The sequence below is a fragment of the Meleagris gallopavo genome, chromosome 22 (assembly GCF_905368555.1).
Source record: "Meleagris gallopavo chromosome 22, MGAL_WU_HG_1.1, whole genome shotgun sequence".
Classification (NCBI taxonomy): Eukaryota; Metazoa; Chordata; class Aves; order Galliformes; family Phasianidae; genus Meleagris; species Meleagris gallopavo.
In genome coordinates, this window is record NC_139425.1 from 9,156,564 (window position 1) to 9,181,107 (window position 24,544).

At 49.4% G+C, this 24,544-nt stretch overlaps 1 protein-coding gene across 2 annotated transcripts in view; it reads right to left on the reverse strand.

Moving 5' to 3' along the window:
* KCNQ2 (potassium voltage-gated channel subfamily Q member 2) overlaps positions 1–23,956 on the reverse strand; it is a 66,308-nt gene extending 42,352 nt beyond the window's left edge. For both annotated transcript variants that reach the window (XM_085241753.1, XM_085241751.1), the window contains exons 1-5: positions 23,661–23,956; positions 4,537–4,627; positions 3,935–4,061; positions 2,695–2,870; positions 1,923–2,048 (exon numbers count right to left, since the gene is read on the reverse strand). In XM_085241753.1, the coding sequence (XP_085097879.1) occupies positions 1,923–2,048; positions 2,695–2,870; positions 3,935–4,061; positions 4,537–4,627; positions 23,661–23,956 (816 nt within the window). The remainder of the gene's footprint in view (positions 1–1,922; positions 2,049–2,694; positions 2,871–3,934; positions 4,062–4,536; positions 4,628–23,660) is intronic.
* Between the last annotated feature and the right edge of the window lie 588 nt (positions 23,957–24,544).

Consider the following 24,544-nt stretch of genomic DNA (forward strand, 5'->3'; position numbering starts at 1 on the left):
CATAAAGTAAAGCAATGTCACCAAAATACCCTGAGCAGATGGTGGGGAGCGGACAAGCTCAGGGGTCATCCTGCCTTCAGCACATCTCAAAAGAAATCAAGGTTATCTGCACACGTAAGGAGCTGATGCTGTTTACTGCCCATTTTCCCAGCAGTGCTTATTAGCCAGTCTCCCCTCCTACTTAAAAACTGCACATTAGCCTGACAAGCTGCTTTGTACAACCTAATTTAGAGGTATTTTTCCCCTCCTCAGTATTAATGTAATGCACCAAGAGAGACTGGCAAGCTGTTCCGTGTGTTCTGGGGTAGGAGCTGAGAGATCTGCTGGAAACAAATAACCATGGAGCTTCAAACTGCAAAAAAAGGTGATTTATCCTGCTTCTGTCCACGAACCTCGCAAATGGAGAATGCTGGGCCCTCCATCAAGAATTGAGGAAAAGTTTGGGGAGCCTGGGACACACAGGACAGGGAGGACTGGCACGATGGGTACAATCTCGTGGAGACTTCTGCCCAAAGGACCCAAGGTCCCTGACCCACAGCCCCAAGGACAGAGCTGTCTCCAGGGGTGGTGGAGTCCTGATATAACTGACATGCTGTCAGAAACCTAACGCCTTCAGCCTGGAGCAAAACTGTTTTAATCAAATGGAAGCCCGATCCCAAAGCACTGTTTAATAGCACCCACTAAAAGCCCTATCAATTAGCTGCCATTTTGACAAAGCATTTAGTAAAATGCATCTACATGGCTATTCTGTGCTGAAATACTGAGCTGAAGCAACATTCACTCCTTAATCACTGCAAAGTTGGGTTATAATTTTTTTTTTTTTTTTTTTTTTTACAACTTATGGAGACAACTGCAAGGATTTGGAGCCACTGACATGAAATCAGGATATAGCTCCAACAGCTTGTATTTTTCTGCTCATTTCTTAGCATGTCTGTACTGGACGTGTGAGCTGGACAACGACAAAGTCTGCTCGTTTTAATGAGGCTGAAATGTCACTGTCAGATGGACAGGAGCAACACCACATGGTGCTCCAACACGTCCTGAAATGGGGAATGAGGTGGGAAGCTCTGCACATGGCTCTCCAGCCCAGGGAGGGACAGCCCTGCCCATGGCTTTCCTCATGCTGAGCTCTGATCCGGGCCGTCAGCTTTCCCCCATTGTTTATTTCCTAGTTATGTCAAATTGGGCTTTGTTTTTATTTTCTGTCATAACCAAGGGGCTTGAAAAGCAATTCACTGCCTTAGCAGCGTTTCATTCCCTTTATTGAAGAACAGGAGCTGCTTGATCAGCCGATTCCTCCCCAAGCCTGTTATTGGGATTTGATCAGATCTGGGATTTTCATTACATGCTTTGTAATCAAGGCCAAACCAGCGCTGCAGTGCCAGAGCAGAGGAACAATAATGCAAGGAGATTAGAACGTCATTAATTCTCCCTTTGTTAATCAAGTAATCCAATAATTCCCAGACGCACACAGAGCAAACTGAAAGTATTGCCCTTTCTCTTTTGTCAGCAAAGGGAGTGCTTTCAGCACTGAAGTTTTCCTGGTACTTAGGATGCATTAATTTTATGAAATATAGTCTGGTGCATTTAACAGCTCAAGTATGATGATAAATGATGGAAAGGTGGCAATACTTGTCACAGCGATGACCACAGGGCTCTTATTAGATCTGCCACAATGGAGCCAAGTCCCACTGCCGATCTCCTCTTGCTGTGCTGCCCCAAGTAGCTCAACAAATGCGATCCCATAGCATCTCCTACAAGCCTTATTTAAAAAATCTAGCTAAATGGAATAGCCTGAAGCCATTTAATAAAAATGTTAACTAAGCAGTCTGTAAGCTGATTCCTCAATAAGTGATAGAAGATGGGGGGTTAATGGACATTTTATTTTAATAACCAGCAGCTGCTCTACAAAAATTACTTACCAGACCCCACCAGAGTGCATCTGCGTATGTATCAAAGTGCTCATTTTCTCCTTTCTCGGCCAAGTATACCAGGAAAGAGGCCAGGATGAGGCAGAGGAAGCCAATATACCAGGCAGTAATCAGCTCCTGCAAGATCATTAAGGGACAGAATAGAATAATTGCAATCCTGGTGTGCATCTCTGAAAGCTGAGCCGCTTGCTTGCGGTTGGCCTCAGAGCTGAACTTGCTCTGCATTTGTGCATGTTTAGGCTTTGGGTTTCGGCTGGAGATCAGAAGTGCTGATTTTCAATGTAGTGCAGAGAGGGGACATCTGAGATGGGCCCACGTGCTAGTGATGCCCTGCAGCACTCACAGGATGACCGCCACCCTGCAGAGCACATCGCCTTAAACACCTCAGCAAGTGGAAAGGGAGCAGTCACAGCTCCAGTATTTAAAGATGTGGAACAGAAATGAAAACATAATTACTTCTCCAGCCCACACATAAGTTAAAACTGAAACACGAGCCCCCAAATCTGCTGGCTAATTGCTAACTCTACGAAATGAGCTCAGTGTGCAGGTGGTCACTGTGTTCAAGGCATTTTCTGCAAACATCCCAACATCCCTCCCATTTCTGTTCTGCTGGCTGGAGGGCTCCATGGGACCTTGCATTCTGCATGTCACCACTTCGTGAGTGCCCCCTCCATCCTCCCAAGCCTGAAGGATGTTTTGGGTGGGGAACCAAACCTAGGCAATGAAAAGAGTGGCTCCACGTGCCTGCATGGGGCTCACTCACCTTGCTGTGCGCGTAAACCACGGAGCCCAACAGCTTCCAGGTGCCACCCCGCCGGTCCATGCGGATCATGCGCAGGATCTGCAGGAAGCGCAAGCTCCTGAGCGCCGAGGTGGCAAAGACGTTGCCCTGGGAGCCCGCTGCCAGCACGGCAATGGACGCGATCAGCACCATGATGTCTGCATGAACAAAGGGCATTGAAAGCTGGAGACGTGCTGCTGGAGCACCACCAAAGGGGATGGTGCTCCCACCGCCACTGGCAGCAGAAGGGTGTGTGTGGAAGCGGTACTGTAATATCTTGCGCCAGAGGGATACAGCAGAAGACTTAACTGGACAAAAGGAGCAGCTACACACCCGATGGAAACATTTTAGTTTTCTTCTCCACACTCATCATTCCCAAGAAAATGCGTTCAATATCACTTGACTGCATTCTGATCCAGGGCTAGGCTGGGCTAAGTCCTTGCCAGGCCCATTTTTAGCTGCTGTGACATTGCACTGCCCAGAGGTGCGAGCTCTCCTGTCTAAACACCAGAGATTCACCACAACAACCCCAGGGTCTTCGAGGAAAGAGCAAGAGTCCAAGAAAAGAAGTCACATGCTCTAAATCCCAAACCCGAGGATCATAGAAGCACAGGTTGGCTTGGATTGAAAGAGAACTCAAAAAACCATCTAGTTCCAGTCCCCTGCCATGGATAGGGTTGCCAACCATCAAATCAGGCATTAGGTCAGGTTGTCCAGGGCCCCATCCGACCTGACCTTGAGCACCTTCAGGGATGGGGCAGGATCCTGAAACCCTCTCTCTTTCTTGTTTTTCTATGTAATTTTTATGAATGATTTTCTGTGCAATAAGCTAAAATCCTGTGTGTGATCCTTGCTAGTTCCTGGACACCTGAAAGCAGGCTCCATGGGGCATGGCTTGGCTCACCTGCCACTCCTGACCCCAAACAAAGCACCCACTGTGCTCAGATGGCCCCTTGCACAACAGGAGCACCGGGTGCTTTACAAGCACGAATTAAGTCTCACAATCCCCTTGTGATGCACCTCCTCAGCACCCAGGAAGGCAAAATGAGGCACGGAGCGAGCAAATTGATGGAGAGGTTGGGCGGGGACCTCAGCTCCTCCCTTCCCTTCTCTAGGTGAGTAACGATCCCCAAACTGCAAGCAAGAAGTTGCAGCACTGTGCAAGCAAGCTCTTCAATAGCCATCTTAGGTTGGAAAACCCCATGCAGGAGGCAGGTCTTACCGATGACACAGAAGGGCTTGCGGGCAAATTTCAGCCTTCCTCTCCAGCCCCGGTACCGACAGCAGCAGCCGGCTGCCCAGATCCGCACAAAATACTCCACCCCAAACACCACAATGGTGACAATTTCCTGGGGGAGACAACATGCTGTCAGCCTAGAAGGAAACGTGGTGAGCATGCTCTAGAATTAGAGATTAAGTCCAACAGCCTAAACCCTGCTCTCCTACGCAATGCAGAATTGCCCCACAGGACCATAAGGGGAAAGCCCTGTTTTGAGTGATGCTCAGACCTTTGCTGCTGGATTTTCCCTTTCCTGGACAGGGGATGAGAAAGAGGAACAAAGCAAAAACAACGGAAAAAGTTCAGGAAGAAGGTTTTAAAATATTACATCAGAGCAAATATTGTGCTCAGATTACTCCTGAGTGCCCTGATACAGATTTCTCCAACAGACACTTGTGGGTCCCAACAGACACTTGCCACAAGTGACAGTTCATGTTCTTGCCTAAGTTAAATATTCCCAATCTTAGGGGTAGGTGCATCTCTTATGTATTTTTAACTTTATTTTGATGTGATATTGCTCACTTCATTTGCAAATCCCAACTCACCAGAATATAAAGGGCCCCTTCAGAGCTGTTCTGATACTCATCGATGGTTGAGAAGACAGACAGCACCAGGCAGGAGAAAACAAGTAGAAAACTATAGAACACAAAAAATAAAAAAAAAATAAAAAAAAAATACAGAGGGACAGAACGTCAGTCTTCAGAGCAAGAACTTTTCACACTCGGTCACACGTTTTGACATTTACACATAGGAGCATTCACCATGCTGCTGCTTTAACACTGTCCCTTTTCAAGGATACCTCTAACTGGTAATGAGGAGATAAGAAGTGACAGCAACGAGGCCACCAGGCCCATGCAATCACACTTGGGATCACTCTGCTGATCAGTCACAGGGCTCACATTTAACATTGGAGGAGAACCAACCAGCAAAAGGGAACCTGGATCCCCGATTCTATGAATAGGAAGGGTTGGGTGTGGAAGGACCCACTGGACCAGTCCCAGTTTGGCCAGTGCCAATACCTCCATTCCCGGCACGTGGCTGCGATAGCCTCTGAGATCACTTCCATGTTAGGTCAGCTCCAACAAACATGGAAACACTCCTTTGCTACTTCCTCACTGCCAGGAAAACTTGGCAACTCTTCAGATTCAATTCCACCAGCGGCTTTCCCAACATCCCTTGTCCACAGATTACCAAGATGGGGATTTAACAAAGGTGGGATTTGGGTTTTGGGTGGTGCTGTGTGAAGCCAGGAGGTGAACACAATGACCCTATAGGTCCCTTCCAACTTGGGCTATTCTACAGTTCTATGATAAAACGCACACAGAGGCTGCCCCCACCGAGTGTCCTCTCCACGTGAGCATTGGGTGTACCAATGCCAATCCAAACGCACTGATGGGTGGCAGCAGCTCCACTCTCTTCTGATGTTTGATGCCAGCTCTGCAGCCGTGGAGGTGTCCTGGCACCTGCTTGTGGCCAGAGCAACCCCCACCAACCTGCCATGCCCGCTGCTTACTCAAACAAAAGAAGGGAAATTAATTTGCTGCAGATCAATTTACTGAAACAATGAAGTAGGCCAGCACAGGGAGGAACTAAAAGCTGCATTTTTCAAAGCATTAAATAATTCATCTGTCTGGCTTTGTCTCACATTCCTACAAACTGACTTTCAAATATTTATAAGCAACTAGGTCAGGCTGCTGGGTACAGCTGCTTGGTGCTGTGTAAAGAGAGGCACTGCAGGGCTGTGCCTGCGGCTTCTCAAGGGCCATTAACATCACAGTGCTCAGGTATAGAGGGGGGACTGGCAGCATTTATTCTGACCACAGGCAGTGCTGAGTCTGCTGGAGGGAAGGGACCTTCAGAGCCGCTCCACAAAGGCTGAGCTTTGCCAGCAGCAACTCCCATTCAGCACAGAACAGCTCAGGACAATCCCCTCATTTCTGCCTTTCTGGTACTCAGGGACCTGGAACAACCCGAAAAAGCAAGGAATTGCCCCTTGCAATCCCACTCACCATCACTCTCACCCAAAGTGGCTTTTGCAGGCTGTGCAGTGAGAGGGAGCTGCAAATGGGTCAGGCAGCCCCGCTCCTGGGGTGGCCCAGATTTTGGTGCACACTCCCACGCCAGAGTGAGAAACAAATGAATAATCGATGAAAGAAGAAAGAGAAGAGGGGGAAAAATAGATCATGGGAAAGGATGGGGGAAAAGAAAATCCTACATGTTCTGATTGAAGAAATAGGGCGTGGGTTGTGTTTCTGGGACTGAATATCACAAAAAGATGCTCAGACAGGTGCTGAAAGCAAAGTGCTGACATCAGAGCAGACACGCACACCTTGTTTACTAAAGTGGATGCTTCAAATGGATCCAGAACGAAGCCATGCTGAAAAAATGAGTCCTGCTGGGGGAGAATGCCAGGAGAAAGAGGAGTCCTTCATGTTACCTCTGCCATTAGAAATGTATTGATAGGGCAGGAAAAAAAAAAAGGAAGGAAAAGACATTGCTTTATGATTTCAACACGAGCTGAAAGCATTACCCAACAGATCAGGCTCTTTGTACAGATGTGGTCCAACATGCCTGCTGGTGAACATCTTCCTTGTGCCCTGTGCAAGCTGTGTGGGGTAAGCCAGGGCTGCTCTATGGGCAAAACCCCACAGTGCAGCAGCTCCCATCCCCTCTGCTCTGTTCCCCCACAGGGATGCTCAGCCAGCAAGTGAGGAATGGTCTTGCCACCATAGGATGTGGGCACTTCACAAGCATACCAAAATAGCTCCACGGTGATGCCTGGCTGCTCTGCTCAACTCCAAGGTTCCCAAACCTCCGAGAGGCTGAAAAGTAGACTTCGAGAATGAAACATTTTTTCCAATGGATTCATGGAATTGGGGTTTGCACAGCTCCTGGAAAGCTCCAAAGGCTCTGCAGCTTCCCTCTTTGCACGGGATGGAAGGAGAAAGCTGAGCCATATCCGTGCCAAGGTGGAGAGGACCCTCTGAGCTCCCATGGAGGGCAGGCAGTGGGAAGTTGACTCTGCTTTCATTACATCTAATCCACCCAGACAGTGCAGGACAGGGCTCCAGCTCATAATGGATAGCAAGGGAAAGGGAAACAGGCCAATAAACAGCATAGAGGTTGGGATGAATCTAATTTTTAAAGCTACATATCTAATCAAAGCAAATTATGTCTGCAGCCTGACTCTGGGTAATGTTAATGTGCAATAAGGAACGTTAATTATGTCCCTTCTAATGATTTTTACATTAAAGATGCCAGTTCTGCTTACAGCTGGGCAGAAGACAATATCCTCCCCCAAGGCAGACAGGAGCTGGGCCCCACACAGCAGAGCTGGCAACAACATCCCCAAACTGGGCCAGGATGCAAAGGACAGCAAGTGCTGCTGCACCTCCATCCCTTCCAAGGGTGACAGCAGGGACAGAGCTGGCAGCAGCCTCCTGGGGACAGACACTTCTTGAGTTGCTTCCACCTCTGTGCTCAGCCAAGACTCAGCTGTGCAAATCTGACTGCTGCAAACAGCTGAAAAACCCAAAGTCCTCCAAAGTTTGCCTTTCTGTCCAAAGGTTCATAGAATGGCTTGGGTTGGAAGGGATCTCAAGGATTATGAAGCTCCAAGTCCCCCATCTCAGGCAGGGCCACCAACGTTTATATCCAATACCAGACCAGGCTGCCCAGAACCCCATCCGACCTGGCCTTGAACACCTCCAGGGGCATCCACAGCCTCTCTGGGCAGCCTGTTCCAGCACCTCACCACTCTCTCAGAAAAGAAAGGTTATGTCAACTTAAAACACCCATGGCAAGCTTCTTATTCTGGATTATCAATCTTGGCACGAAACCTCCATATCCAGATTTCATCTCCACTGCATTTCATACTAGCAGCAGCAGAAGAAAGGAGTGAGCTCCCACTCCAATAAGCAAATAACTAAGCAAATAATGAAATAAAATGACTTGAAACGCGAAAGGTATTTTTTTCTCTCTTTTTGGTAAAAGTAAATAACAGAATCCTTATGAATCTTTTCAAATTATTAATCTCGTTTGCCTTCTAAAAGATGCTCCCCTTGGAACCTCCACACCCACTTACACGGAGCTCCAATGGGATCAGCAGCAGTGGGATACCAGGATGTGTCAGGGATGGATGTAATGCAAGGAGGTGGCACGAGGCAATGGGCTCTTTCCTTGCTTTCCTGCCTTCCCATGGAAGTGGGAAAGGAATTAATGATTTGCTCAATTAGAACAAGCAAAGCTGAAAAGGAGGGAGCATTTTACGCCAAGCATTTGAGAGCCACACGATAGAAAACAACTTAAAACACTTGAAAATGACTTTGGGGACATAAATAAGGCATTGATAATTGTGCTAAAATAAAACCCAAATGCTTATGGGCAATCCAGCTGTAATCCCAGCAATCCATTTGCAGTGGTCTCTGTAAGATGTTGGCTTTCAGGTTTCCGAAACTTGGATAAACAGACTGTAAAAAGCCTTTTAGCACTCAGAACAGAAGTACTTATAGCTGAATTTGAATCTCCATTGAATCAGAAGCAGAACTCTGACCACGCCATGGCTGTCCAAGGGTTTATGATGATGCACACTGTCCCTGCCCTAACCAGGAGCTTCCATCATTGTTTTTCACATAAGGAATCCCACAGCCCAGCTATACATTGACAAGGCTCAACACAAGCCTGAATGCCCCACTCCAGGCTTCCACATCTCAGCCAAAAATCATCACCCAAGGTGACTTCTATCACTAGCAAAGTGTGTGACAGCAGCGTGGTAAAATAGGAGATGGGTGTTCTCCAGTAGATTGAGTTTTTTTTTTAGGATCTTCTCTGATATGCCTGCACAGCTACAGCCTGGGGAGATGAGGGGAAATAAGGTTTCCTTTGCAATGGAGATCATTTTCTGTTTTTATAGGCAGATGAAGAACATTGCAAATGTTCTTGTTTGTAATGCAAAGAGCAGGAATGGCCTCATCTGCCTCAACCCCCCCAAATCCTTGACTTACACAGCAGGAATTAGAGAAGAAAGGCATTTTGCGCAGCAACGAAGTCATATGTATCTCCACATTTACAAGCAAGATTGACCATAGAACCATACCATCATTAAGACAGGAAAAGACCACTGAGATCAGCAAGTTCAACCATACAACCCACCCCACCACGTCCACTAACCACATCTCTACAGTTCTTGTACACTGAAGAGCTTGAACACACAAGAGCTCTCCCAGATGGAATCCTCAAAGGAAAAATGCCAGCTGGAAAAGACCAGCGATAGAGACTAAGAACTGAACGTTTACAGCAGGAGAAAGGGCTACATTTCAGCAATCAGCAGCCTGTTTTTTAATAGACTTGCCTGGCTCTAATCACCTAACTTGCTCAAGGCACCTAAAACTCATACTAAAGCCGCATTGCTAATAATGAACGCACACCAAGATCGAGCTAAAACGTTCCTTTCTGTCCTCCTCCAGCATGAATCACTGGGAGATGTTTGTCTGCATGTTCTCCCTGCATTGTGCTGCAGCCTCAGAGCGGTCAGAGGTCTGGAGGAAAACCCAAAGCATTCATCCATCAGTGCACCCGTCCACGGGCTCTGCGCTGCGGGGCTGAGATCTGCTGCAAAAACCAGGTGGGGAGAAATACAGCCATGCAACTCCAGGAATTGTTCACAGAACCCTAAAGGCCATGGTGCAATTATGGTCCGTTCAGAGGTAAATTAAGAGGATAAAACATCGGACACTGGTGTAATTCTTAAAATGCTTGTGCAGGCATTTACTCAGGGCATGTTCATTGATCTTAATGTGAGGGAAAGTTGCTGTCTCATGCAATACCAGCATTATTCAGATTGAAACCTGAGCACTGCCTGTGCTTCATCCCACAGGGTATTCCCCGAAAAGAATCTCTGCTTCCTCTCCACCTCTGAGAAATTATTAGTAGTAAGTAGAGGCACACAAGCCTTCCAAATTTAACCTTTATCTGTATACAAAGATCAAGTTCTCTCTGCATCTTAAGAGCAAAGCCCTGCTTTTTGGCAATACCTCAAGGAGGAAAAAAAAAAGGAAATAAATTTAAAAACCTAAGGGCTATGCGCATGATCTGAGCATGAAGGCACAACAAAATCCTCTTGCTGACTTGGGCAAGTCACTTGACCTGACTTAACTGTGCTCTCAAATTGGGTTAAAAGCAAGATGTCCCTGCAAAATGTAATGCTGCATCTCATCTAAACATTCCTCGAGGGAATGGGATATACAAAAATAGGCTCTGGTCTAATTGCAGATAGGAAGATTGTCTTCAAAATGTGCAGGGCTGGTTCCTGCTGCAGACAGGAATAGTAGCCAGCTTTCCAAAGGTCTGTCCCAGAATCAGCTCCCCGCACACCAAGGACAAGCTGCACCTCTCTGAGCATCCTTAGCTTCGTTTCCCTGTTTCTGCCTTTGCACTGCTTTTACAGCCACAAGAATTAAAGCGCCTCAAAGCTGAGCATCTTCACAGCCCCACAGGGAGCTGCAGGCACAGCTGCAGGGACCAGCTCAGAGCCTCAGCAACATCTCTGCGCAGCCTTTGCCATCTCACTTTCACCACGCCCCAAGCCCATGGTTTATGCTTTCCCAGAGGTGGGACCACAGAGCCATGCTCTTGGGCTCCCTTTCCAACGTGACCACCAACAACGAAGGATAGGCTGAGATCTCAGTGCCTGTTGAAGGCAGGTGATCCAGGTCTGGCTCCCGCTTTGTGCCTTGATAACAAAGACAAGAGAGCAGGGTCTTGGAGCAAGAGGCTCATGGGTACAGCCAAAGCAGGAAACACATGCGTTACCAAAGCACTGCTAATTTCACTTGCTCATCAGTTTTAATTAACAGACTTGCACAGTATGTGCAATATGGCTTAGAGCTGGTGATCTCCCCACCTGCTCAATTCGCCTGCCCTCAGCCGGCAGATAGAGGCAGAAGGATCAAAATGCCCCTTTTCCTTAGCATGAAGCCTCCTGTAAAATTTAACCACGCCACATTTTGGCACTTTTTCAGCCTTCTATGCGCCTGGTTAAGTGCTACAAGGCCAGGGGAATTTGCGTTGCTATCCACGTTCAGCATGAGGGATTCACCAAACCATGCAGCATCGATGCAATAACAACAGGGCAGCACACCCCCTCCCCTCCCTGCAGTGCAGATGCTTGCAGGCCAGCAATCTGCTTCCATCCCATTTAGGGTCACCCTTCCTGAGCCCTGAGCTCAGCACTCTCTGCTACTCATATCCCTGCACCAGCCCCAGCACCACCCAGTCGTGTGAAAGGAGTTCTCTATTTTTATCCCAGTTCCTAAGGCAATGAGGCTCATGTGATTGCCCTGTCTGGCTGCTCCCCCTAATATCTGGCCATGTTGGCCAATTTTCATCCAATTTGCTAAAGCACAGAGAGCCTTCCTCTCTGATGGGCAGCAGCAAGGAGGAGGATGCATGGGCTCAGCAAACCTGCAGAGCTCAGTCCAGCAAATGACAGATTTGTTCCCTCTCCTTATTTCCCAGCACCAGTAAACACAACAATAAATAGCAAGCTGCAAGAGGCAGATGATCGTGTGGTGGAAGGTAGAAAACATCTAAAAATGATTTAAAGGAGGGAGGAGAACAGGAAGAGAGGATTGCAAACGATGTTCCCTGAGGAGGAGGAGCTCAGCTGGTGGAAGGCAGCAGGAACAGGGGATGTTTTCCTGTCTGCCCTGCAGCTCTCTGCTTGGAGTGATGCTCGGGTGCTGCTCCCTGCTTGCACAGGTCTCCAGGATGCGGGGATCCTGCCAACTCCATCTCAGGATGCTGGAAACAAGTCCAGCGCTGCAAGGACCTGACCCAGGGTCTTTAAAGCTCCCAAATAACAGGGACACAGGGCACAGACACATTAAAGCCGAAGAGGATTATCTAGCTGCCATTTCAACACACTGGTAAATCAAAGTCGATGGAAGCCATATGCTCTGCTGGGAAGCATCCATCTCGTTGCCAAGGAAACATCCTTCCCATTTAAAATGGCAGGCAAAGGCTTGTGAAAACCTGCTTTAACCCGCTTCTCTAGGCACGAGCAGGTCCCCAGGCAGCTCCTGCAGCACCGTGCTGGATGGCTGCTCCTGGGAGCTCAGCAGCTCAGGCAAGAGAGCAGGAAGGGATGGTCCAGAGGGAATCAGCCCCAGCCTGACAGCAGGGGGACCCCATTTCTAACTCATTCCCATCATGTATTTCTTGGGAATAACAGGGAATTGCCTGCCTGGGTCCAACCAAACAGGGCTACTCAGGGATGCTGTATGGGCAGTGGGGCAAAGTGCTGCTCAAGCGAGAGAAAAACGAACAAGAGAGAGAAACATAGGCTGGGCTGCTGCAGCTCCAAGCCAGCCTCATCCAAAGCAGTAGGCACCATCCAACTTCCTACAAGGAGCAGGCAAAAATCTGACCTTGGAAAAGATAGCACTCCACAGGCAGTGCTCTCAGAGACAGTGAAAAACCCATACAAGTTGACTTTGATTGAGAGAGAAGATGCAGATTAGTTACCAAAGGGACTTTGTGACAGAGAACTGCATATTTTTTTGGAAAGATGGTGCTTTTGCACGGCTACTTCCAACCTCAGCCTCTCCAGATGTCTTTTCTGTAAAATGCTTTTCCATTTTTTGCAAGTCTCACAAGTAGATGAAGTCAATTCCTAAAACAGGGAAACAACTATTTTCTCTTCTGATAAGTAGCTGTGTTCTAACAAACTTGGTGATGCGTAACAGAGACATTATTTAATAATTCAAAGCCAAGGCCTGACAGAACAAGGATACACGCTGAAGTCTCCTCGTCTATGTAGGAAGTGATTACTGCTGCTGGAGTAGGGAGAGGCCATGGTGACAGCACAGGGTGCTGAGCTCTGCTGCAGGGACCTTGTCCGTGGTGTAGAACTCCTCCACACTTGGGCTCCCAAATAGGGACGATTCTCCCTAGCACACAGCTAAGGTTAAGCCCACATGTAAATCCAGCCATGCCCGCAGCCTCATAAATCCTCCTGGAGGAGCACAAAGCCCGGCAAAGCACACCAGCATGCGAAGTCTGCACAGATCAGAGCCAACAACAGCATCACACAACAGCTCAAAAGCAGAACGACATCCTGCAGGATGACACCAGGGCACGGCCAGCACCACGCAGAGGTGTGGTCGCCCCGTACAATGTCTCCAGGCGTTTGCTACAACGCTCCATCCCCTAAACCCAACGGCTCGTGAGCAGCACATTGCTCCACCATCAGGGCATGCTGCTTCTGCCCGAGCTGGGGATGATTCACTCTCACTTGGTGGCACTGCTGCGTGACCATCAGCCAGCCCCAAAACACACTGGGGCCATCTGAGAACTGTGTCACCATCAATATCAAATGGCTCTTTTGTGGTCCTGCATGCTCCTCTCCTGCTGCCTTGGCTCGGAGCCTAGTGAGCGGTCTGTGCTGTGCGTAGAGGACACCAGCAACGATGAAAAGCAATGAATGGATAACAGCCAGGTAGTATTTTGAGTCACAGCCTCATCTGCCTGCTGCTAACACAGAGCAGGAGCAGCTCTCCGTCCTGGTTGTGTAACCCAGCCTCGCAGGACGCTCCCCATAATTACAGGGCCTTTCCCTGCAGTCCCACAGGGGCCATATTCAGCATTCAGAGGATGCTCAGAGTTTCGCTTCCTCTCTAGTACATTTTTTCAGTCTTCCCTAGAAACAGTGAAAGGAAGCAGGCAGAAAAAAAAAAAAAAAAAAAAGATTTAATTAACTTTTATTTAATTTCTGCTGCGCTTTCAGAAATGAAAAATAACGGAGCTGCCCCAGCAGGTGTGGGCTCAGGCTCAACTCCAGCTCTTTCTGACCCACATCACGCCAAGATATGGCTGTGGGAAAGATGGGCACTCCTGGCCATGGGTGGGGCTCCCAACCCATTGGCTCAATGAGTTTCCTTTGGGTGCTTTTAATAAAATCCATTCCTACAGCAAGGGCCAGAAAAGCAAGATTGGGTAGGAATGCAGCTTCTTTGGGGGGTTCAGCATGTTTCAGCTTCTCTGCAGAGAGATGGGGCTCAGGCTTATTTTCACTCTGCAAAGAGGTTCACAAAGAAGGGTGGCAAAAATGGCCAACTGGATGAAATGCTCCCCAGGCACCCAAGGTCCTGCGTGAGGACAGATGGAGCCAAGGCAGTGCCAGTCTCCCAGGTTTTGGCCATTCCAAAGCACAGAGCAAAAACCTGAGCCTGAGACACATTTCACCCACTTGTATGTGCCTACGTCCCCATGGACTCAGTGATCATAAAGGTCATTTGCAGCCTTAATGATTCTATGCAGCCATTGCTGGCCTACAACCACATCCCAGCCCTGCATGCTGTTATCTTTCCTGGCTCAGATCTGCAGTGAGCCCAGGGCCACCCAGCATCACTCATGATGCTCCCAGCACCCACCAGTGGTCAGAGCTCAGCTCATGGAGGCTTCACATTAGATCTGATTTCTATTGCAGAAGGGAAAAACAGCAGCAACAAAAGCTCAGTGCAGGAATCCTTTCCCCTTATTAGCTGGCATGTTAAGAAAGGAGCAGCCAAATAAGAATTACATTAAAAACATCTACTCCTAAATCGGAAAATGTGAAAAGGAAAAAAAAAAATAAAAAAAAAATCAGTGCTAAATTCTAAATGGCTGCATATCATGTCTGAGACACGACAGAGAAAATTTCCCAAGCTCTCTCTCTCTAAGACTTTTTCCTTTTTAATAGAAAATGCCACAGCTGTAAAACAACCACCAATCAAACAAAAACAGACCAGGAGCCCCCAGGACCAAAGCACGTTTTCACAATTAACAAAGTTTCTTTAGCACTAATAGAGATTAAATGCATCAGTCCCTCCGGCTACAGAGACAGAGCCCTCCTGAAGTGCCAGCAATTCAGTTAGACAACACAAGGACTGGTATCTGTGGCTCAGCGTGATGCTTAATGGGGTGTGAAGCCAGCCCTGGTCCAACGCTGCCATCAGCTCTCGCTCAGATGGATGCTGCTCCCTGCAGAGCTGCTGGGGAGAGGCTGGTCTGGCATCCAGACAGCCCTCTGCAAGGCCGCCAGGACACAGGGGAGGCCTTTCTCCACCCCAGGAGAAACATCACAGCAAAGTCCCTCTTGATCTGGCAGCTCCTGTGCTGTCAATGTCTCAGAGGAACTCATCACATCTGCCCGTGGCACTTCCAAGTCTTTGATACCAACAGAGAATTACAGCTGCTAGGAAATACCTCACCTCTCTTAAACTGGAAAAATAAACCGTTAAAAAGTCAAAAGAATCAACAAATCAACCTGAGGGGTAAAAAAGGAGTTACAAATCACGCTTCCCGCTTGGTTGTGAGCCACTGCAGAGCAAGAAGCACTCCTGGACATCATCATGTAGTGCTTCATGTCCCTACAAGCCATTCTAGCAGCTGGGAGATGCCAAGGAGGACAAATATCCCATGCAAACGCCTACCGGTGCTCAGGACCACTGCGCTCCTCCAGTCAGGGACACAGGTTAGCAGCACCTGTCTTCCAAACAGCAGAGCCAGAGTTTTGCTGCTCATTCAAGCCTGGAGTCTTTATATAGAGTCAGGGCAGGATCCAAAAGCGGAAGAGAGACACCCACTCCCATGGAGTGTAACACACACGCTGCAATAAATAGCTCCCTGCCTAAGGAGATGACTCAGGAGTCTAACTAGTCCCCCAAGCACAAATCAGTGCTAATAAACCCAGGAAATTTGGAGGAAGGCCCAGCAAGGGGTTTGCTTGGACAACATCCTCATACTTGCCATGCACAGGACAAGGAGAAGGATGAGCAAACACAGGATGGAACCAGCAATCACAACACAAGGAGCCTGCTCCAGGAGCCACGCATGGCCCTCAGCACTGGGAGAGGTTTTGTTCTTCACTGACCCTTCTGGATGGATGTGTTTTGGTTTCATTTCCATATGGAGTAGCATGGCAGAAGGCAGCCTGGCCTCACTCTCTATTTGCCCAGCTGTAATTTAGAGAGATTTATATTCAACTCCTTTGCTCTCCTCTAAAGTGAAAGACGGAGTGCTCTTACATCCCCTTCTACATTCCTCAGACCTAGTAATGAAGCTCCAAGCAAACATAAACTCAATTAATGGCCACTCCGAGACTCCACGTCGAGCAAAATCCCGTAAACATGCAGGAGAAAAAAACTCTCCCAGTGCTGCCATTTCACTGCCACACACAGCACTCCAACAGTGAAGCTGCTGCAAGCACACAGAAGCCGTACCTACCTCAGCATAGGGAACGTTTCCTGGGGAGATGCTTTCCTCCTCCCAGCACAGATGAACTCTGCTGAGCTACCGAGTCTGGTGGATTGCCCTGGACAGCCTGTCCTCACCAAAGCCAACCTGTTTCCTTTTCAAGCCCAAGGAGCAGGAATAGCAACCAACCCATCAACTCAAAAACAAAGAAGCAGCCAGCCAAACGCTCTTAAAAAGACTGGAACAAAGCAGTTACCAGCAGTTCCCCAGCACCTACTTTAGGACTAACACCTGCATTCTGTTCAACACAGAATGTCATAGAATCACCAAACCCAACCTCACTGTGCCCACTGCCCAGACTCCTCAATGCCACATCTTCAGAGCTCTAGGACACCTCCAGGGACGGTGACTCCACCACCCCTGGGCAGCTGCACCACTGCATCACTGCTCTTTTGGAAAAAAAAACTTTTCCTACTATCCAACCTGAAGCCTTTACAGCAGGTATTGAACCTTTTGGGCTTCACGTATAGAACAGAAACTCACAGACTTGACTTTCATTAGGGTTGCTGACACGCTGCTATAATATTAATATTGTTCTCCCCTTGGTGTTCACTATAACCACTATTTGACTGAAGTTTCTCTTTTCTATTTTGCACAGCTCATTAATTTCCAACCACACCAAACACAAGTTGCAACAAATACACACAGCAGGTGCCCAGACACGAGCTCCCACACTCACACAGGCGATGGAGAAGAGGTGCACGTGAGTCACCTTTGAGCCAGGATTTCTGCTAGGTTTAATTCCTGGGTACCACAAGAGCTTTACAGGGAGTGACAGCGTGTCTGCAGGAGCTGTGCGAGGAAAACTCATCCTGCTGCATTCATCCATTGCAACGTGTGACAGCAGCTCTGCAATTGCCTCGGACAGATTTTGCTCCCTGGGTTGGTGGAGCTGTAAAGCAGAAGGCGGGACTTGAGGCACGTTAGGATCTGTAACGCAGCATCTGGGAATCCCTGAGAAAGTCCATCCTGAAGGCATAACCTTCGCCTTGTGCAATCTCATCCTAGGGATGCTGAGTGACTGCTGCAATGGATAGACGCACACAGACACCATCCTCAGCCCCCACCCAGTGAGGGCAGCTGCTCCCCAACACTTCATCCTCTCGTTCCCGTGCCCTGTGCCCCCTGCCTGGGATGCATTCAGTGTCAGAAGGAAGGTTGGCCACCCTGCCAGGCACTCTGCTTCCAGAACCCAGACTCAACCAGAGCTGCTCTGAACAATAATCAGTGTTAATAAGACTTGATTATACTCTAATTCCCTCTGGGACTTGGGTTGCAGGTCCACAAGATGATTGGGGTTTGCTATAAAGGTTCCTTTCTCAAAACTGCTTCTTAGCAATTGCTGGCTAAGTGTGGAGCTCAGACTGTGGTCATTCTGCTTTGGTGTGGATCAGACCCATTTCCCACCTTCACCTGTTGGGACATCCACAGTGCAGTTCTGGCTCTGAACACCACAGTTCCTAATGGCTGGAATGGGAGATGCTTAGCATTGCCTCAGCTCACTCCAGTTTTCAGTTTGCAAACAGATGCCAAGCTCTGTCTTCTCACCTCGTTGTTGGGATTCATCTCATCCAGCTTCCAGCCAAGGTATACAAGGGAACTCAGGTTCCCTTTGTCATAAAAAGAGAAAAGGGCATCTCCAGAAGGCAGACGTGCTCTAAGGATCCTATGGGCTTTCTGAGAGGAACATAGGACACAGTGCTCCATCCAGCAGGCATCTGAGCATCACCAAGCTCAGTGTCTGAGCACGGTCCACACTAACACAAACCAGGAAGCTCCTGCTGCAGCCAGCACTCCTGGTGGTAGTTTGAAGCACGCCACTTCAGCAGCAAGAGGGGTGAGAAAATATCAGAGATCTCCCATTCCCTGTGCACTGGGAAAAGCTGCTCTTTGCCCAACATCCAATCATAAAATCATTCAGGTTGGAAAAGACTTCCAACATTCTCAAGTCCAACTCCATCCCACCCCACCATGCCCACATCCCTCACTGCCACATCTCCACAGCTCTGGAACACCTCCAGGGATGGTAACCCCACTGCTCCCCGAGCAGCTGTGCCACTGCATCACTGCTCTTTAAGAGGAAAAAAAAGAATGTTCCTAACATCCAACCTGAACCTTCCTGTTGCAACTTAAGGTCCAATCCACCCAAAAGAAGTCACCAGATGGATGTTAACCAACACCAGAGCTTTTCACATATTTAAAAAGCACATGAGAGGTTGGAGTGATATTGCAGACAGATGAGAGATAGGCAGAGGAATGCTCCGGTTTCCCTCATTTATTGGCAGTCAGGAAGCCCAGAGGCTGCAATAAAGCAGCTCTCATCATCCCAGCCAGTGACTTCTGCTCAAGATACTCCCCAGCAGACAGCTCTGCACATAATTAATTCAGTGCTTTAGAACAGATGCACATGACCTCCCCAAACACCTTCAGTCTGTGTGTCAGAGCTGCTGCATTCACAGCTTGCCCAGAACAGGGCTGAGACAACAGGGCATAGGAAGCCGAGGTCACCAGGAACTCCAGCTTGTTCTTTTTCTGTATGGATGGGCACATCCACCAAAAGGCCAATTTAAATACCTGCAGCATCAGCACGGCCATCCTCTGCTCTAGATGATGTCAGAGGAGCCCAAGTGCTCTTGGCTTACAGCCCAGCTAGGAACAGTTTGAACACATGGCAGTGATGGACCAGGTGTCCTCCTGCACTACCTGGTCCTGCTGGCACACACTCGCTGCTCAAACCACCTCACAATATATGCATTCATCAAACTCAGCCCAGACCACCCCGATCAGCCAGTTTTTAAATGTAATTAATTCCTTTCTGATCACCTGGTGGCTAAAAGCCATTGCATTATCCCATAGCAACGCAAACCACCACGGGAAGAAGGGGCTTATCCAGCTCAGTGCTGAAGATCTTGTCTCTGCAGGGGACGTCTCACATGAACAGGCTCACATTCCCACAGAAGCATGCTGTAGTTTAATCCTCTGTAGGAATCACCCTCCATCCTCCTCTGCTCCCCTGCTTCTTCTCCGCAGGAGATTACACGGCAGGAACTGCCACTGTAATTTTAAAGAGGAATCAGTCCCTCAAGAGCCCACAGAGAAACCAGCCGTAGGTTTGGGCTACCTTAAACAGGATTATGCAGGGTTGAGCGTTTGCTGCTTAAATCCCAAACGCCACATACAAAACTTCTGTGCTTTTTTATCCCAGTAAGCCCTGCAAAAGCCTGACAACAGCCTGCCATCCTGCTCTACCAACAGACCGCAGAGTCTCATCCCACCACGTCCCCCATATCTGCCGCCAAGCAAAAAAAATATGTATTAAAAAAATATATATATATGTGGTTTTCACAAATTGCATTTCTTTGTTGAAGCGACACCCGTCTTCCCTTCAATAGAGGATTTGGGACTTGCATTGGGGTCATTCCTTCTTAAGAAGGATGGAGGCTCAGCTGGTTGAGGCGCATTGCATTGCAGAAAGGAAGTCACCCAGGGGACCGACTTGTTTTTCTTTTCCTGAATGTCAGTGTGGGGTGAATACAACTGGAACGTGACACATTAAATCAGGTTGCTCCCACCCAGCTCTGACTAAGCAGGAGCTGGTGAGGCATCGCTGCATGGAAGTCCCCAGGGAGGACAAACTGCAGGGTGAGGGCATCGGTCTCCAGAGCCCAACAGCTCCATTATGCTCAGCACATGGGATTTGTGTTGGACCTTCATCCTACACTCCCAGTAGGATGTGGGGAGGACCCTGCCCATCATTAGTGGTTTGGGTGGGTCTGGGGTTGTTCAAGGCTCACCTGAGCATGGGAAGGAACATATGTGAGGGTCAATTTAAATTTTCTTCTAATTAATCAATGCCATGAAATACGTATACAAAATTAACTGGGGAGAAAACCAAAACAAAACACACAAGCTTTCTGACAGCAGAAAAATATCTAGGGGTTCCCGAAGGCATTATATCAAAAGTAAAAGATGATCTGAGAAAGATGATCTGCATGCAATAACCACATTTTTCCCAGTCCCTGAGGGCTGGGAGGAGTCACAAAAGAGGCCACTTCTGCACCAAGAAACCCCACATCTCTAGGGAAGATCTCTTCATCTTCCCAATCCTCCATAGCTGCTGCTACAGAGAACAATAAACAGAATGCGAAAATTACATTTGCTGTAGACACACAGCTTTAAAAGTGGCTGAATATAGGTCCCAAACAAGAGCAGCTCACCCAGAGGTCAGGAACTGCACCTGCAGATACAGAGGGCCGTGGGGTGCCCAGTCCATGCAGTTAGCACAGAGCACAGCATCCCTTCTGGGATAAGATGCATCACAGCACTTCAGGCTCAGCACCACCAAGCATGGGACAAGCGATAATAAGCAAGGTAAGAGGATTAGGAGGGAAAAGATAATCTAAACCATTAAAAAAAAAAAAAAAACTGAACAATTTTGCAAGCAAAATGCCTCTCTGTGCAGAGAGCTGCCATGAGATCTAAGAGCTGCCATGTCCCTCAAAAGGCATGGCTTGCTGCTTAGACAGGGCTCAACTTTTCAAGTTTTAGCTCAACCTTGAACAGAACGAGGCCATGTGCTGCAGTGCTACGGCTCTGCCAAAAAAGACAAGAAAAAAAAAAAAAAGAAAGAAAAAAAGAGAGAGAGACCTGAGAGGAGGAAGAGAAATACCAGGAAAATATGGGAGATGAGATACAGGAAGCCCAGAGTCCATCTCCAGCCACACTCCAAGATGGGATCCATGAAACTCAGCCGTCCATAGAACTGTGCAGAACATACATACCTATATAATGTACACATACACACCATGAGTGGGTCACCCACTTGTGTCAGTGTGGGAAGAGCTGTTTTGCATAGAAATGAATCACAACACAGCAATATGAAATAGGGAGCACTGTTTTCACGGAGGGCATGGTGCTTTTACAGAGGCAGTAGCTGGGGTGAGGCTGGAGGGATGGAAGCTGCACTGGATTTCTGATTTGTACTGCGTGAAATGGTGCAAAAGGGAAAGAACATCGACAGAAAGAGAAGGAAAATAGATCAATGGATTGGAGCTAGGATGCAGCATGAGAAATACTGCGACCTGCATGGGGATCTCCAGGCAGCTCTTCCACACAAACTTTGTGACCTTGAGGCAGTCCCTTCGCCCTCACGTCTGTGCAGAAGCAGCCAGCAGGCTTTGTGCTGTCCTTGTTGGATTATAGATTTTTAGCTACAAAAACCCCGAAAAGCCCCCACCTGCCCCATTCTGATAAACATAAAGCTGGCACTGGTGAGGCCAGGCTAATAGGCAGCAAAGGGAGTAGCTGGTGCTGGGCTTTTCCCAATGACTTTGTGAGATGTTCATCGTACCCTCCAGCTCTCTAAATAACATCTTACTGACCTGCCAAAGCCAACCTTATTGCATGCATGGTTCAGAAGACAGGCATTCACAAAACATCCCAACGCACTGTAAAAAATTAATCACATTACTAATGCTTCACAGACCTCAGTGCAGCTCTCACCTCAGCCCTGAGCGCTGCCTCCATTTCCCAGCAGTGTGGGTCAGGAGTGGTTTTGCAGCGTTTCCTATTCAGACTCCTGGCACAACCAGGTGACATGCAGCAAGCACAGCCATGTGCCCAAAGCAAGATGCAGCTGTGGGGCTCTAGAGGAATGCACTGGAAATGGGGACTTCAGGAGAAGGTGAATCCCAGAAGGAGGTAGCTTGGGCTGCCCTGCTCGTGCCCTGTGATGATTACTGCCTGCCCAAGCCAATGCCACTGCAGAGAGCGACGTGGATCAGAAGTTAGGACAGCAGCTGAAGAAGCAAAAGAAGCTTATAAAGCCCTCCCAGGCAGGGCTACCCCTTGCTGGCCATTTGGCTTTCAGCCCCTTTCACTGCTGCCATTGCCAGTCCAAGCTGGGTTTTCACCTGTGTACAGCATGCACCGTGTGCTCTTAAATACAACAATCTCATCCTCACTGTAAAGCCAGACGAGCCCCTCCGTGAGACTTTGCACCAAGCACATAGCATTCCTGGGCATGGAGAATGGACCTCACTCCCATCACAGCCACCGCTGAGCTCCAAGGATGCTCCCAGGGACACCCAGCTCTCTACAAGCCCCCAGCCCTCTGCAGTGCAGGGTGAAGCTTTCCCTTCCTCCCAAACAGCATCTCATCGCCCGGACGCAACACACCTCCCTGGGAGGCCTCAAGGCACAAAATGGCTGAGGACCATAAAGCACATCCCAACATCTGATCTAAGAATGGCATTAGCATCAAAAGGAATAAGGGAAAATAACAAAAGGCCCCCAAAATCTTCTCGATTGAGTTGATGGAGGCCCTGGCCATGACAAAGAGCACGCAAACAAAAAAAATCCATTTGCTCTAAGGGAGCAGGAACCCAAACAGGGCTGTGCTGGAGCCCAGGACCGCAGAACAGCCCAGTGGGACTGTGGAAAGTCCCAGAGGGAAGGGAGTTGCTAACACAGGGACTTATCCTGACCCTCCCTTTGCAATCCTCCCAACAACGAGCAGCTAGCTGTCCTCCTCCTCCTCCAGCACAACCTGCAGTCAGGGGCATTTTTTCCCCACCCAACGTGGTCATTCCTGCCTAAAATCGAGGCTGCCGAGGAGAAATGCGCACCCCGGGACCGCTCCTTTGTTCCCTCTCCATCCCCCCCAGGAAGCCCCAGCCGCTGCTCAGCATTTCTTCGTAGACATTCCCACCCCACTGCTCCCCACGGGGGCACAGAAGAACCTCCCGGCCCCACTGCGGAGCCGCAACCCCCCGGCCCCACATCCTCCGCAGCACCCCGCAAAAGATGGGGCCGGAGGAGACGTGTGGGGGGGGGGATGATGGGGGGGAAGGGAAAGAATCCAGTTCCTGAGCAGCGCTTTGTGTTCCTCAGCTCCCAGCATTGCTATGGTGATTTAAAGCAAGACGGAGGAGCGCTCCCTCCCCATCGCTCCCCTGCATGCACCCACCGCAGCCCCTTCCCCCGCAAGCGGGGAGGTAAACGGGGGTGCATAGGGCCGGTGCATTGCACCTCCCCACCGGAGCCACCTCCAGCTCTGCAGGGACAGCTTCAGTTTTCTCCCCCCCACCACACACACACCGCACACCCCTTCCCCAGGTGCACCGGTGCCCGGACACTACGGGGCTGCGGCAGCTCCGGGAGGGGCTCGCAGCACTCTTAGGTTCCTCAGCGAGCATTTCCACCCCCCTCCTCCCCCCATCCCTTCCTTCCCTGCAGCCGTTCTGCAGCTGGAGCATCCCCCACCCACCCCGCACTCCGCGATTGGCGATGGGTGGCAAAGAGAAATTTGGGGCTGGGGGTAAAAAGGGAGGGGGCTGCGCCGTCCTCCCCCCACCACCACCTTTTTATTACTCACACGTATGCGTGGTAAATGAAAGCCCAGCCCCGCGGTCTTTCCAGCACATTGTAGAGAAAATTCTGCAGCTTGCGGTAAAAAGCATTCCTTTTGGGGGGCTTCCCACTGCCCGACACCCCCGAACGGGGTTTGCTGAGGATGCTACCCCGCTTGGTGCTCTCGGAGCCGGCGATGAGCAGAGCCCCGTCCCGGCTGGAGTCCGGAGCTCCCGGGTCCAGCCCTACGAAGCCCACCTTCAGCTTCTTCTCGGCTGCGGGCCCCGGGTAAACGCCTCCGTTGCGGGATTTCTGCACCATGGTGGTGGCCGGGGGCGGCGGAGCCGCGGGAGGGGGGTGGGAGGGGGGGCTCCACCCGCGCTCCCCTCCGCTGCTCCGCGCCCGGCGCTGGAGACGCCGCAGGAACGGAACAGAACGGAACGGAACCGGCTGCAATGGGCTCCGCCGGGCCGCGCCCCGCCCGCTCTGCCCGCCCCGTTAACCCTCAGCTGTGCGGGGAGCGGCTGCCAAAGTCCCGCAGAGAGCATCCTCCAGAATAGGGGACTGAGAGGTCGCCGCTCTCATAGAAAGGAAAAGGAAAAAAAAAAAAAAAAAAAACCACTAAAAAACATACACACACACGCTAATAGAAACAAGTGCAAAGAAAGCAAGTTCTGGTGTCCCCCCACAAAGCAGGCTTCAGCATCGTCTCAAAAATTCAGGATCTGATATTCTCCCCCCAAAAGCAAGCTCCAGTATCCTGTAAAACCAAGCTCTGCCACCTTCCCCTGGCCTCAAGTCACTCCCAATGTCTCCTTGCTTTGGCTTCCCCCCATAAAGTCACTGCAGGTTTTCTCCCACTGGGAAGGCCCCACGGTGTGAGCTGTTCTGCTGGGGCTGCCCTGTGGT